Below are 16850 nucleotides of genomic sequence, written 5' to 3' on the forward strand. Positions count from 1 at the left end.
TACCATCTCTCGTTACCGTGATACTGATGGCCCGATGTCAAGGAAGTGGACGGAAGAAAACAGAAACATCAGCAGAAATGGTTCGAAATGTAAAGAAGCGACTTGATCGAAACCCATATCGCATTGGCCGAAAAATTGCTCGTGAGCTGAATATATCGCAATATTCCATTCGGTAAATATTCAAAAATGAGCTCGGGGCCATTGAAATTCCAAAAAGTGCAAGAACTTACACCGAAACGGAAAGAAAATAGACTCAAAAGAGCTAAAGAGTTACTTCGCTTGGCCGAAAGTGGTGAACTGCCGAATTTGGCTTTCTCCGATGAGAAAACATTCGTCGTCCAGCAGTTTGTAAAAAAAAAACAAAATGGTCGTGTTTTTTTGCAAAGGGTCAGCTGAAAATGTGCACCTTCGGTTGGCCACCAGAACTCAAGCGCCGGCCATGGTGATGGTGTGGGCCGCCATAACAGCCGATGGTCAATCTCTGCTCGTATTAATCGACCGTGGCATCAGAATAAATGATGCATATTATCCTGAAAATATTCTAGAAGGTGTATTAAAGCCTCGGTCATGCAAACATTTTGGCCGCAGACCTTGGACATTCCAACAGGACTCAGGACTCTCCGTTCGTATTAATCGACCTTGGCATCAGAATAAATGTGGAATATTTTAGCGTAAATATTCTGGAGGGTGTATTAAAGCCTTGGGTATGCAAACATCTTGGATATTCCTTAGACCTTGGACATTCCAACATGACTTAGAACTCTCCGCTCGTATTAATACCATGGCATCAGAATAAATGCCGAATATAATCGCGAAAATATTCGTTAGGCAGTATTAAGGCTTTGGGCACGCAAACATTTTGGCCGCAGACCTTGGAAATTCCAACAGGACTCAGCACGCGCCACCCAAGAATGGTTACAAAATGAGGTTCCTCGCTTCATTTCCAGCGCACAATGGCCACCAAAATCTCCGGATACAAATCCGTTGTTCTATTGTGTCTGGGGTATTTTGGAAAGCAAGGTTGGCACTAAAAAATACCAAAGTGTCGATCACCTCAAGCAAGCGCTTCACCGGGAATATGCCAAAATACCGCCGGGCAACATTCGGGAAGCGTCTGACGGTTTCATTGGCCGTTTGAAGGCCATAATTCGTGCCAAAGATGACCAATTCGAACAAATCTAAACTTATTCTAAAAGTTAAAAAGCAGTAAGTTCGGCCGTGCCGAACTTTGAATACCCTCCACCATTTGGCACCAATTTTTATAGAAGAAAGCCGTTATATTGGGGTCTATACGACGTGGACCTACATAGGCATTGTTTGTCACAAGCCATTACCATATTCAAATTCGAAACTTGGCTACCGTTATATCGGAGCTGTGCCAAGACCTGGACCAGCATAGACAATTTTTTGTTACAGGTTGTAGCATTCATTGCGAACTTCAAATACGATATCTTAAACAATTTCGGTGGGTATTGTACCTAAACTCGTCAAAATACCGAATATAGGGAGGTACTGATATATGGGGCCTTTACGAAGACCTAGACCTGCATAGACAATTTTCTGTAACAGGCTATAGTTCCCATTACGAACTCTAAATACGTAGTTTGAAACACAGACAGACGGACGGACATCGCTAAATCGACATAGAATTTTACGCTGATCAAGAATATATATACTTTGCTGGATCTTACATTGGAATTTCGAGGAGCTACAAGCGGAATGACAAAATTTATATACCCTCCATAGTATGGTGGAGGGTATAATAAAATGTTAAAATTATGGCGTTTGACTTTGTTGCAGTTTTTTAACCTCACCCTGTACATGTGCCTCTTGAACTACTGACTTAAATGTGGTATAGCTCCTGAATCCCAAAAAAATTAACAGTAGAGTTGAGCCTATCTAGATCGAATGAACCAATTCATGTTTTAGTTCCGCGGATTCCGGTAGTTTGTATGAAAAATTTGGGTATAAGTGATGTGATATGTAGGAAATCACTCATCATTGGCACAATTTTTTTCGACTGTATTGATGAGGACAATATTCTAACTTTTCGCCAACATGGACATTACTCCTAAGATTGGTATGAGTATGCAGGTTCTTCTCATTGTTTTTACCAATTGAAAAGTTGTAATATACGCATATTTTAGCCAAATCGTATTTGTGCACGAGCCTTACAAATAAAGTCCCTTTAAGTACATTCCTGAATTCCTATTCCAAAATAAATTCTCCTGTCAAGGACACTTCGTGAACGTGTTCCGCTTACCAAATTTATACGTCAATAGTAAATAAACAAAAAAAAAAGGAAAACAAACCAACGAAATAGAATACATCCGTAAAATAAGAAATTTACGTAAATTGTCTCAATACCCTGTTGGGCAACAACAGCCAGCAACAGCAGCAGTTTCCGTTTTCTGTTTTCCGTCGTCATTTTCAAATTTATTTCACAACAACAAAAAAGCCTGCCTAGTTGTTTCCGTAACCAAAGCAATCATTTGCAAATGATACGATTGTTATATTATCCACAAGTATATGTTATTGTTGTGTTGTGTTGTTCTTTGTTTTTTTCCTTTTGCCAAACAAACAATCAGCCAGTCAGTCAGTGTCTTATCTTCTATCGCTTCGTAGAATGAAATGTGTTAACATGCCATTAGTAATTCTGGCTGTGATGTTGTGAAAGAGATAATATTACCAAAATCGATTGACGTAGATACAGCAATGATGGCTGCATAAAATGGTATCTCCAGGTTTGTCTTTTTTCCATAAGGAAGGGGAATAAACAACGCAATTTTGTTGCTATTATGGACATTCGATATGTTTCGGAATATCAATAATAAATTTTGGAATTCTTTTCGAGCTTATTGAATAAATAATAATAATACGATTTGAACACCTGAACATCATTTAAGGGAAATTTATATGATTTTGTTTTTTTATGGATTCAATATTCCCGAAACGTAGCACAAAATTACGTTTTATTTTATTAGAATCCTTAAAACAAATACTGATGATGTATTGAACAAGTTACGTCTTTCAAAATCATCTATACATAAATTCATACAAAGACCGTTAGAAATGTCGGTAGAACCGAAAGTGTCTCCTAAGGAGTTACATCATAAAATTAACGATTGGAAAAGTACGGCATATATTTTAAAATCTATTTAAATCTGTGTTTCAAACCCATGCCCAAATTTTGAATATTTTAGCGCATTTAATAAAAAGCGCATGCTACTTCAAAGCCCGGAAACAGAATCTTTTGTTGGCAACGGTTTCAGCACATAGTGGTAAGGGTATTATGTCTTTGTGCATTTGTTTGTAACATGGAGAAGGAAGTGAGATAGACCCATAGTTACTTTTGAGGAGTTTCATAGAATCATCTTCTGGGCCGATTTATGCATGTCAGTCCGTCTGTACATGTATTTTTGCGAACAAAATATAGGTGGCATTTATTATCCGATTGAATGATATTTTGCAAGCAACATTTGTATGGCCCAAGGACGAACCCAATTGGAACTGATGAGTATCGGTTCAAATTTAGATATAGCTCCCATATATATTTTCAACCGATTTCGGCCAATATCACCTAATGGCCAATATCAGTCCAAATTACCTGAATTTTTCAATCTAGAAGCAAGTACATTAAATTTGGTGAAAATCGGTTCAGATATAGCTGTAGCTCCCATATATATGTTTCGTCAGATTTGGTCTTTAAACCCTCACTTTCGTAATATGCACTTCACAACAATGATCTTAGGTACTTGAAATTTTAGCGAAAATCGGTTCAGATATATCTATAAGGATGCTATCCGATTTGGTGTTAAAGTTTTTAATTTTTAAATTTGGTGAAACTAGGTCCTTATCGAAGTCAGCAATATTAATTGGTACTAGAGGTACAAACGCCTCTTTAAATTTGTTGAAAATCGTTTCAGAAATGGATATAGTTCCCAAATTGTGACTACTCTAAAGCCATTAAAATAAGGTTCACAGTTGGTAGTTCAATATAAACATTTTTTTTATTCAAATACGCGTACTGGTGTAGGGTATCATATAGTCTGAACCACCCTTTTGACCTTTCCTTACTGGTTTTTCATTTTAACAAGTTAAAAAGGATCAATTGGTTCTGCCGACAGAACAGACCCCAAGCCAATGTACGATTATTTGAATATATTTTGACTTCTGTTACGATTATTAAAACTGTTGACCCTCTGCAATTTGAAGAAAGTTGGATGCTTATTTCGCTAGGATTAGTGCTTCTCTTTCTACGAAGAAAATATATTTTTTTTTAAATTTCGAGCTTTTGTGGGGAAGGTACCAGAAGGAGTGATCGATATTTTCCATCTTAACACCAGACCTTGGGTTAATAAAATTGTTGGGATGTGTGAAATCTGAATACAATCGAACACTTACATCACATTTTATAAGAGTTGTAATTATCAAAATTTTGACCTTTTATGGGGAGGTACCTGATGGAGTGGACCGAAAGTTCGAGAAAAATCGCATTATCCTTAATCTTTACCAGAAGGAATGGACCCATATTGCCCATCTCCGAACTCGAGTTATCGTGCGCACCAGCCAGACAGACAGACAGACGGACGGACATTGCTATATCGACTCCAAATGTTCTGAAACGGATTTGGTCCAAAGAGACTTAGGGTCTAAAACCGTTATTTCGACTAGGCACGTTTTGACCATATGGCTGAGGGTATAAAAATCAGGAAAATTTTCCGTCTTTGCTCCATTTAGCACTCTGACGGACAGACAGACGCATAACCGGATCAACTCAGTTCGACGAAAATAAGTTATTAAAATTTTGAATCCTGGGCTAATATTTGAGGTTTTACAAACTTTTTGGCCAATGAAACTAGGATTTTAAAAGGAAGTTTTGGTGGATCCTTGGACGTAAAGGGAATTTTTGATGGATCCTCAAAAGTCTTTGAACGTGGATTTTAAACGGAATTTTCAGAATACTCTGAGGTGTCTATAGAAGTGGATTTTCTAAAGAATTTTCGGTGTATCTTTGAAAGTCTTTAAATGTGGATTTTTAAATTAGTTTTCAATGGATCCTCAAAGTTCTTTGAACATGGATTTTTAACAAATTTTTTTCTGGATCCTTAGGAATTTTTAAACAAAGATTTTGGAAGATACTTACAGGCCTATAGACGTGAATATTTAAAATAATATACTCTGGATTTATAAACGTGGCTTTTAAAAGGAATTTTCGCTGGATATTAAGAGGTCTGTGAACGTGAATTCTCTAATGAATTTTTTTTGATCCTTAGAGGTCAAAATTGGTTCAGTTTTGGATATAGCTACCATATGTATCTTTATCTGATTTTAGGTTTATTGTGCACCAAATGGCTTATATCAGCCCAAATTAACTGAAGCTTGGCTTTTCCAAATGAATTCAGTATAGAAGCAAGTACAATAAACTTGGCGAAAATCGGTTCAGATGTAGCTATAGCTTCATCTGATTTGGGATTTTAAGTCCCTCACATGCGTAATATGAACTCCACAACAATAAAGTTTGGTACCAGATATCAAATATAACTCAGAAATAAGTGCCTAAGATTTTGTCAAGATTGGTTTAGATTTGAATATAGTTCCCTTATAAAACTTTATACAATTTCACGTTTATTGTTCACCAAATTTCTATAATCAGCTCAAATAAACTGAATTTTGGAACTTCCGATGGAATTCAGCTCAGAAACAAGTACTTCTACACTTTGGTGATGTTTATGAACTAGCATCATTACTGGACCATTCTACGGCCCAGCGTAAGACTAGATCAACTTCATGACTATTTTGATTGTGCGATTTAACACCTATAGTAACTTTTTTGGGCCATGTTAAAATTCATTTCTATACAGACGTGCTCGCTTCCATTGAAGCATTTATACAACAGAAAGCCAAGGGTATTTTATATATAATGGCCTCTGCAGGGTCTTTATATACAGGACCTTTTACATACTGAAGCCTCTCGAGGGTTTTTTATACCCTCCACCATAGTATGGAGGGTATATTAAGTTTGTCATTCCATTTGTAACACCTCCAAGTATACATTGTAGACCCCACAAAGTATATACATTCTTGATCAACATAAAAATCCATGTCGATTTATCAATGTCCGTCCGTCTATCCATCTGTCCGTCAGTGGAAATTACTCTAGCTTCCGAAAGAAATGAAGTAGGTTGATAAAATTTTACTCAAATGTGTATTGTGTCTGCAGGACTTTTGGTATTGAAAATGGGCCAAGTAGGTCCACGCCTTCGTATAGCCCCCATATAACGGTACCTCCCGATATTCGGTATTTTAATGATTTTAGCGACATTATTTACCGGAATTGTTTCAAATTTGGTATTTGAAATTTGTAATAGATACTACAGCATAGAACTTAAAATGAGCCATGTAGGTCCAAGTCTTCGTATAGCCTCCATATAACGGTCCCCCTGATATTCTGTATTTTGATGATTTTAGCGACATTATTTACCGGAATTATTTCAATTTTGGAATTTGAAGTTCGTAATGACCGGAATTGTTTTAAATTTCGCATTTGAAGTTCGTAATGGGCACTACAGCCTATGAGGCTTTTTTACTTGTTATTTATTAATGGTTTCTTTTAGAAATGGACTTTTCTGGGAAGAAGATATAGAAATGATTACATTTCTCGAAATCTTGTTGTGTGCTTCTTTAATATAGAACGATTTTTGGAGTACGATTTCTATGTAGACATTTCTAAATAGTCGTCTATATATGAATATGTTTCGGATGTCATGATTTTTACAATGTTTGATTTTAGTGTTTATATGTTTTATACAAGTCTGAAAGATAATCCAAAATACATATTTTTCAAATCCTAAATTCGAAATATTGGACACATATATCATTGTTATTTTCCTTGGTATTATTTACGTAAAACATTTTTCCTGAATTGTTATTTAAAAATCCGATGTTTAGGACTGAAATTAGTTTTGGCAGCTTGCTTTTCTTAATAAATCATTTAATTAACTGGTAATAAAAATCGATTTTTTACATGTTCCACATTTTTCATTTCCTTCTTCTTGCAACCTTCTGACCTTCATTTACAAACATCTATCCATCCATCCTTTTTTAGAAATTGAAAATCAAATTAACCTTAGCTACCTTTCTATTTTCTGTGTCCTGTTTTTCCTTCCAGAATTCACGATATGTAGTAGCTCGTCCGTGCTGGAACAAAAACTAAAAACAATTACTGTGGCCAACACTGGCAGTGGTAACAGCAGTAGCAACGGTCATCATCTACCCGCAGAGACAACAAATAAATCTTACAAAATCACTGACAGTTTGCCAAACTTACCTGTCAATCTGACGGCGGCGACGGCAATGACGACGACGACGACAACACGGACAGTTGCAACAACATTGTCTCAAGTACCATCAATTCAGACATTATCGTCATCATCATCAGCAGCAGCAGGAGAAACAGAAAACTCAGCAGTTGCATCAGCAGCAGAACCAATGCCAATGTCCGCCACATCAATATCCACTTCAATGAAGAGAAAATCATCGTTAAAGACCTTAGAAACAGCAGCACTCAGTGAGCCATTACCATCGCCATCTGCAATATCTTCGCCATCGTCCCCAGCATCAGCACCCGAATCACTGATGGCAATTGAAACAGCTGAAAAATCACCATTTTCATCATTCTCTTTAACGGCAACCACACAAATACTGAATGAGCCACTTACACTGGACGACGATTTCAATGCCTCCAGTGAGTTATTAACGGGCCCGACATCAATCTTGAACACTCACGATTCGAGTGATTTACCACCACTCAGCGAAGCCGAACAGGCGGCCAAGGATTTATTAACGAAGGGATTTTCAATTCCCACCTATCTGCCGCCGTTCCCCGTCTTTGCCGTTGCCGATTTGCCAGCATATTTAAATACGGTATCGAGCACAACGACCGAGGCGCCACCATCAAATCACCACATGTCACCAGACGATATGAGTTCGCTGGAGAATCTTTTATTTTTCGATAATGGCGACGACCAGCAACAGAATCGTCGTCGACTGCAACAGCATCGAAAGCTGCAAATACCCAGGAGAAATTCTAGTTTTGTTGGTGCTAACAACGTTACAGTGCAGGAGGGCAGTCACGCTTATTTGCCATGTCGTGTAAGTATTCTACTTGTGTTTGTACTTTATTGCCAGGATAGGAGATAAAAAGGGGCGATATGAGATGGGGAGGGAAGGGAAATGTACTTTAAGCTTGTGTAAAGATGTAGACATTCCTTTAATATCCGTACTGATGCTTGAACTGTTTTAGGTCAAAGTGATACTTATTTGTTTTACGGAGAATCAACTACACTTGGCTATAATCAGACAGGGGGAGGGAAGAAATGCAATTTTGAAAAAATACAATTTGATATTAGACTAAAAAAGAGATAATTTCCGAGTTCTTAAATATCTAATGAATCAAACGTAAATCACCCCAGCATATGATTGTATGTTCAAATATAGTTTTGACCTGTATAAGACCGTTCCGAATTTATTTCTTCTAAAGATGAACATATGAAAATTTTTATTTTTACCGCATTCCTTAAGGTTATGGAATCCTTGGATGGTATGAATGCGAATTTTAAAAAAAATTGTCACTGTATCCTGATATATAAACTTGAAATTTTAAAAGAAGAGGACTACAAATCTGGATTAAAATATTACTGGATCCCTTGAGGTGCAAACACGTTTTTTTTTTTTTTTTTTTGAAAAATTTCACAACATCCTTGGAGGTCTATGGAAGTGGATTTTAATACCTTGATTTTTAAAGAAACTTCTCTTTATCCTTAGAGGTCCACAAACGTGGATTTTTAAAGAATTTTCGAGGATCCTCAAAAGTCTTTAAACGTGGATTTTTTTTAAAGAAATTTCACGAATCCGTAAAGGTCTATAAACGTGGATTTTTTTTAAGAATTTGCGAGTATCCTCAAAAGTCTTTAAACGTGGATTTTTTTTCAAAGAAATTTCACGAATCCGTAAAGGTCTATAAACGTGGATTTTTTTAAGAATTTGCGAGGATCCTCAAAAGTCTTTAAACGTGGATTTTTTTTCAAAGAAATTTCACGAATCCGTAAAGGTCTATAAACGTGGATTTTTTTTCAAAGAAATTTCACGAATCCGTAAAGGTCTATAAACGTGGATTTTTTTTAAGAATTTGCGAGGATCCTCAAAAGTCTTTAAACGTGGATTTTTTAAAGAAACTTTACGGATCCGTAAAGGTTTATAAACTTGGATTTTTTAAAGAATTTGCGAGGATCCTCAAAAGTCTTTAAACGTGGATTTTTTTAAAAAACTTGCGAGGATCCTCAAAGTCTTTAAACGTGAAGTTTTTTTAAAGAAATTTTACGGATCCGTAAAGGTTTATAAACGTGGATTTTTTAAAGAAATTTTACGGATCAGTAAAGGTTTATAAACGTGGATTTTTGAAAGAATTTTCTCTGGATCCTTTGAGGTCTATAATCATGGATTTTTGAAAGAATTTTCTTTGGATCCTTTGAGGTCTATAAACGTGAATGATCCATAAACGTATATTTTTGAAAGAATTCTCACTGGATCCTTGGAGACCTTGAAACATGGATTTTTCAAGGAAATTTAACTGGATCCGTGGAGACCTAATAATATAGATTTTTCAAGCAAATTTAACTGGATCCGCGGAGACCTAATAACATGGATGTTTTTAACGAAATTTAATTGGATCCTTGGAGGTCTTTAGATGTGGATTTTTAAGGAAATTTAACTGGATCCTTAATGGTCAAAAAATAATTTTCAATGGATCCCTAAAGTCAATAAACATGAATTCCTAAAAGAATTTTCAATGGATCCTTAAAGGTCAATAAACATGAATTCCTAAAAGAATTTTCAATGGATCCTAAAATATATATAAACGGAGATATTTAGGAGAATTTTCATTGGATCCTTAGAGGCCCATAGAAGTGGATTTAAAAAAATGTTACTGGACATTTATAGAAACTCTGATTTTTTAAAGAATCTTCACCGGTACCTTAGAGGTGTATGGACGTAGGTATTTATAGAATTTTCTCGTGGACGTGGAATTTTCTATGGATCCTTAGTGGTCTATAGACATGGATTCTTAAACGAATTTTCAATGGACCCTTAGAGTTCCATATATTGACGTGGATTTTGAAAAATGTTTAATTGGATCATTATAGGTCTGTAAACGTGCATTTAAAAAAATATCTGGATACTTAGCGGTCTATAAACCAGAATTAGTGGTCCGAAATATCCCATCTCAACATCAGATCTTGCGCTGATGGACAGACGGACATGCAAAAATCGACCCAGAATATGATTCTACTCAGATCATCAAAAGGAACTACGAGTCTATCGCGTTTCCTTTTGTGTGTTACAAACAAAGACATAATACCCTGAGCACCTTGTGGTGTAGGGTATAAAAAATAAATAAATAATAATAATAATAATAATAATAATAATAATAATAATAATAATAATAATAATAATAATAATAATAATAACAATAATAATAATAATAATAATAATAATAATAATAATAATAATAATAATAATAATAATAATAATAATAATAATAATAATAATAATAATAATAATAATAATAATAATAATAATAATAATAATAATAATAATAATAATAATAATAATAATAATAATAATAATAAAAATAGTAATAATAATAATAATAATAATAATAATAATAATAATAATAATAATAATAATAATAATAATAATAATAATAATAACAATAATAATAATAATAATAATAATAATAATAATAATAATAATAATAATAATAATAATAATAATAATAATAATAATAATAATAATAATAATAACAATAATAATAATAATAGTAGTAGTAGTAGTAAAAATAATACTGATATCTCATATACATCTTACTTACTTTTGAATTGAAGACACGTTATGGCCAAAGATTTTTCTTTACATTATTTTTAAGAAATCCTCGATTTACCTATCCAGGAAATGTTTGAAAGCTGTTTCCAAAATCTTGGAAATCCAGAAATTTCATTAAAATATGTGGACAGGAAGTCTTTGGAATTTACGGCCAAATATATTCTTTACAAATCTTAGCATGTTATCAAATTTTGATAAAATTTACAAAAACCACATATTATTGTTTATTTTCCTCTTTTTCGTTTGTTTTTCCATTTCACGGCGAAATCACAAATTCAATTTTCAGTCAAAAAAGTTTTCTCTCTGTAAACAATAAAAATTTCAAATGGTCTTTTGTCTAAGAGCATAAAATTAAAAAATAAAAATTTTTAATTTCTTAAATCTTTTATTTATATTTCCACAATTCTAAATTGAGTAGTATTTTCAGCCTCTCATTGTTATTATATACATTAACGCGAACATATGATCCGAGGATACATCCCTAGTTGTTTCATTCGAAATATTATCACATATAAATTTAATACGTTCTAATACAAAAAGGACTTACATCTAGGATACAATGTACATGTTCACCCAGACAGAACTATGTGAGTGATGAATGATGTGATCTCATTGATGGACCTATTTGGGTGGTTGCAAAGGAAAATAAATGGCACAGTGAAGTCACCTAATATGTGACACTGAATAGTTTTTAGAAACAACCCATCAAATGTATGCACTACAAGTTGGCTTACCAACCCATTATTGTAGGAAGTATACGACACATGAAATAAATGATTTCTCTGCCAAAACGTCGTTCTAAGAAGTACTTATTTTGCGATTTTAGTGGTAAAACAATACATATTCCGTAAGGCATGGAAAGGGTTTTGTAAAAAATGGTTTGGCTTTCCCGTGTGTAAAGAATATGTTTGCTGGGTAGCCGTAATAAAAACTCGTCGAAACATATCTTTCTTTGCATTTCATGCGTCTCTAGTTTTTTCACTCCTCTTGGGTTCCACTGTCCACATATTTGCTCGTTGTATTCATCATTCTTGTCACTCTCACGTAATAAACGAATCCACTTTGTTTGATGTATCGTTAAATAGTCGAGGAGGTGTTGAAGTACTCTGTTTTTTTTTTTTTTTTTGGTCGAGAGATTTTTAGTGTGGGAGTCAGGGTGTGGGTGAGTGATATGTCCCTCGAGTGAGGACACATCAAAAGAAATCTAGAAAACGTGGTTTGTTGGAAAAATTGGCTTTTTTCGTTTTGGGAGTTGTCTAGTTTTGAGACATCGTCTATGAAAACATGAGAAAAACTAAAACGCAATAGCCGAGAATGAAAGAAGGTTTTGTTAAGAAAGAAATGAAGCTTTTTGTTGTGATTTATAGTGCTGAGTAAAAGTAATAAAAGAACGTCGTTATGGTTAGATAAACTTAAGTAGATGGTGTCATAAATTTCTTAAATTAAAAGGAATCGGATTGATAGCCGTAGGCAATGGGTGAAAGAAAAACGAAAACATTTCTAGGACTTTAATGAATGAAACGTAAAGAAAACAAGTTAGAAAGTATCAGCCGGTTTTGCCGACAGATGTATAGCCTCAGCCTATGTCAGTTAATAACATATGTTTTGACTATTTTTGAAATCAGAATCAAAGGAACATCCAAAAAATATAGATTTGATTGATAGGTTATAGATGAAGTCTTAAAATTAATATGAGTAATGCAATTAGGGCAAAAATTATTTTCCCAATTATATTGAAGTCGGTTCATATTTGAATATAGCTCCTATATACATATTTTCGTCCGATTTTACATATTTGATGCACCAAACACGACATATATGTCCGATTCCAATGAAAACAACAACGAAAATAAAAACAAGTAAAAAAGCCCTCCAACATTTGGCACAAATTTGGCAATTTTCAAAAAAATAAAATCTGTTAAAATTCTGTTAAAATCTTAAAAATACCGAATGCAGGCGTATATTAGGGTCTATACGATGTCGTGGACCTGCAAATGCAAATATTCAAATGCGAAACTTGAAAAAATCCGTTTATAATGTAGCTAAAATCATAAAAATTCCGAATATAACGTGGTACCATGGGGGTTATGAAACGTCGATCTGCACAGACAATTTTCTATCATAGGCTGTAGTATCCATTACGAACTTCAAATGCGAAATTTGAAACAATTCCGTAAATAATGTCGCTAAAATCATCAAAATACCGAATATCGGGAGGAACCGTTATATGGGGGCTATACGAAGACGTGGACCTGCACAGACAATTTTCTGCCTTAGGCTGTAGTATCCATTACGAACTTCAAATGCAAAATTTGAAACATTTCCGGTGAATAATGTCGCTAAAATCATCAAAATACCGGATATCGGGAGGTATTGTTATATGGGGGCTATACGAAGACGTGAACCTGTACAGACAATTTTCTGTCATAGGCTGTAGTATTCATTACGAACTTCAAATGTGAAATTTGAAACAATGCCGGTAAATAATGTCGCTAAAATCTTCAAAATACCGAATATCGGAAGTACCGTTATATGGGGGCTATACGAAGACGTGGACCTACGTGACCCATTTTTTGTTTCATGCTGTAGTATCTATTACGAACTTCAAATACCAAATTTGAAACAATTCCGGTAAATATCGAATATCGGGAGGTACCGAATATCGGGAGGTACCGTTATATTTGGGCTATACGAAGATGCCAAAAGTCCTTCAGACATAATACCAAAAGTTCTGCAGACATAATACACATTTGAGTAAAATTTTATCAACCTACTTAATTTCGTTCGGAAGCTAGAGTGATTTCTACAGACGGATAGAAGGGCAGACAGACGGACATTGATAAATCGACATAGAATTTTATGCTGACCAAGAATATATATACTTTGTGGGGTCTAAAATGTATATTTCGAGGTGTTACAAAGGGAATGACAAACTTAATATACCCTCCATACTAAGGTGGAGGGCATAAAAAGAAAATGCCTAAAAGTCCTCCTTTATATCCATATTTGGAAATTCGTAATTAAAAATGCGTATTATTATACCCTCCACCTTGGAAGGGAGGGTATATTAACTTTGTCATTCCGTTTGTAACATCCTTAAATATTCGTCGAAGACCCCATAATGTATATATATTCATAATCAGCATAAAATTCTAATTCGATATGACGATGACCGTCTGTCTGTCTGTCCGTCTGTCTGTTGAAATCACGATACAGCCCACATTATTTGACGTAGAGCGCCAAAATTTAGCAGAGCAATTTGTATTGTGTCTAGGATGGTTGGTATTGAAAATCGGATATATCGGCCCACGTTCTGGTACAGTCCAAATATAACGGTACCTCCCGATATTCGGTATTATGATGATTTATGCCACATTTTTTCACTGATTTGTTTGAAAATTGGTATTTGTAGGTTATAACGGGTCCCTGTACGTGTGGCAAAACATGGCATATATAGGACCACGTTTTGATATATATACCTCCCGATATTCGGTATTTTGATTAATTTTGCCAAATTTTTCACGAATTTGTCTGAAAATTGGTATTTGTAGGTCATAACGGGTCCCTGTGCGTATGGCAAAACATTGCATGTATGGGTTCACGTTTTGGTATAGCCCCCGTATAAAGGTACCTCCCGATATTCGGTATTGTAATTTTTTTAGCCACATTTTTTCACGGATTTGTCTACAAATTGGTATTCGTTGGTCATAATGGGTTCCAGCTCCAATGGCGAAACATTGCATGTATGGGTCCATGATTTGGTATAGCCCCCATATAACGGTACCTCCCGATATTCGGTATTTTGATGGTCTTTTCCACATTTTTTCACATATTTGTCTGAAAATTGGCATTTGTAGGTCATAATGGGTTCTAGCTCCTTGGGCGAAACATTGTATGTGTAGGTCCATGATTTGGTATAGCCCCAATATAACGGTACCTGCCGATATTCGACAGTTTAATGGTTTTTGCCACATTTCTTCTAATGTTTACTTTACGCTAATGTGGAGGGTATTTAAAGTTTGCCCCGGCCGAACTTAAGGTTTTTTACTTCTTTTTCTCACCTTTTACAATTTTATTTGCATAATGTTTTCCCTGTCCCCCAGCTCAGATCTGACCATCAGCAAGTAAGCGAAAACTGTTCTATACACAGCTACCAAAATGTAATTAACCTAATATCACACAATCTTTACATTACCTATGGTGTTAAAACAAAGGTTTCCATTGGCAGTGATCGATTATTGTATATTATCATACCATTTTTTTTTTTCGTTTTTGTTGGCCTCAATGTGGTTAGTTTATGAAATTATGTCTGATTGACATTGACGGATCATATGAGGTGTCTCGCACTCTTTGTTATAAAATCTAATAATTCTGATATCATTCATCCATCCATCCAAAAGCTATTCATAGCAAAAATTCATATTCACACAATCTATGAAACATAATTTTCAAAAACCATTGACAATGATAGATGATAATTTAGTTTTGGGATAAATGTCCTACACAATTGCCAAACATTTGTTCTTGCAAAAAAACACACCCACACACATACAACGATGATTTACTTGTTATAAAATCATAAAATGTCATTTTGTTGTATATAAATCCATCAATTTGTGATATTAGAAGAGTTTGTGATTTGTGTGTAATGGTATACACAATCTAATACATATGTAAAGTTTTTGATGTGTGGCAAAAAAAAGTTGAAAATAGTTTTAGAGAAGGATTATTATATGGAAATCCTGAATTATAGTTCAGACACAGAGTGACAATATTTTAATTATTTTTTATAATTGAAAAAAATTGAAAAAAGAAATGTTTTATTGAAAAAAATAAAAAAAAAAAATTATTTTTATACACCACAACACTTTGGGATGAGGGTAGAAGAGAAGAGAGAATCTTATAGGTTTTGGAGATGATTGCAAAATATTTGGGGAATATAATGACCAAAAAACATAATTTTTATCCGACCAAGCAATCGCTACGAGCCACACTTCATACATACGTTATACATATGCACAAATTTTATGACATTCGATAAAAATATTTTTTTTATGAAATAATATTAAATTAATATGCTTTGGGGGTCGGAATGAAACTCGAGCATGCCACATGGTTACAGAGGGTATATATAATTTGATAGGGCCAAATCAGTGTCTCATCGAAATAACGGTACAAGAGCCTGTGTCTCTTTGGACCAAATCCTTTTCAGGATTTTTGGAGTCAATCTAGAGATGTCCGTCTGTCCGTCCGTGCTTCTGCTTGTCACGAAGGAAGTATCCAATTGGGTCCAAACTTGGTACATCGTAATATTATTGTCAAGCTTAGATCGTGTTCGAAGATGGGCAATATCTGCCCACTCCTTCTAGTTCCTTCCCCAGAAAATAATTTACCTGATAGAACCGCAAAAGATCATCCACTTTCCTTCATACTTTGCAAATCCCAATATATTTGTCAGTCCTTTTTTATGTGCGAAAGTGGACAATAATGACCCCACAAAGGGTCAAAATTTTAAATAAATATACAGCGTGAGATACAAAAACTTCAACAAAGTCAACACCATAATTTTTACATATTTCTTTTTAAGTTTCATTGCATGAAAGCAAAGAAATGTCGAAAATATCATTAAATTTTAGAATAAGTTTAGATTTGTTCGAATTGATCACCTTTGGTACGATTCATGGCCTTCAAACGGCCAATGAAACCGTCACACGCTGCCCGAATGTTTATCTGAGGTATTTTGGCCCATTCCCGGCGAAGCGCTTGCTTGAAGTGATCGACATTTTGGTATTTTTTAGTGCCAACCTTGCTTTCCAAAATACTCCAGACACAATGGTCCAACGAATTGGTATCCGGAGATTTAGGTGGCCATTGTGCTCTGGAAATAAGGCGAAGAACCTTATTTT

General features: G+C 34.6%; 1 protein-coding gene across 1 annotated transcript in view; it reads left to right on the forward strand.

Moving 5' to 3' along the window:
* The window catches only part of LOC101898016 (mucin-2), a 48511-nt gene that overhangs the window by 17789 nt on the left and 13872 nt on the right, over positions 1-16850 (forward strand). Inside the window, exon 2 of the mRNA XM_020036214.2 lies at positions 7172-8154. Coding sequence (XP_019891773.1) covers positions 7172-8154 — 983 coding nt within the window. The remainder of the gene's footprint in view (positions 1-7171; positions 8155-16850) is intronic.

This window comes from Musca domestica, unplaced genomic scaffold (genome assembly GCF_030504385.1).
Source record: "Musca domestica strain aabys unplaced genomic scaffold, Musca_domestica.polishedcontigs.V.1.1 59, whole genome shotgun sequence".
In the NCBI taxonomy this organism is placed as follows: Eukaryota; Metazoa; Arthropoda; class Insecta; order Diptera; family Muscidae; genus Musca; species Musca domestica.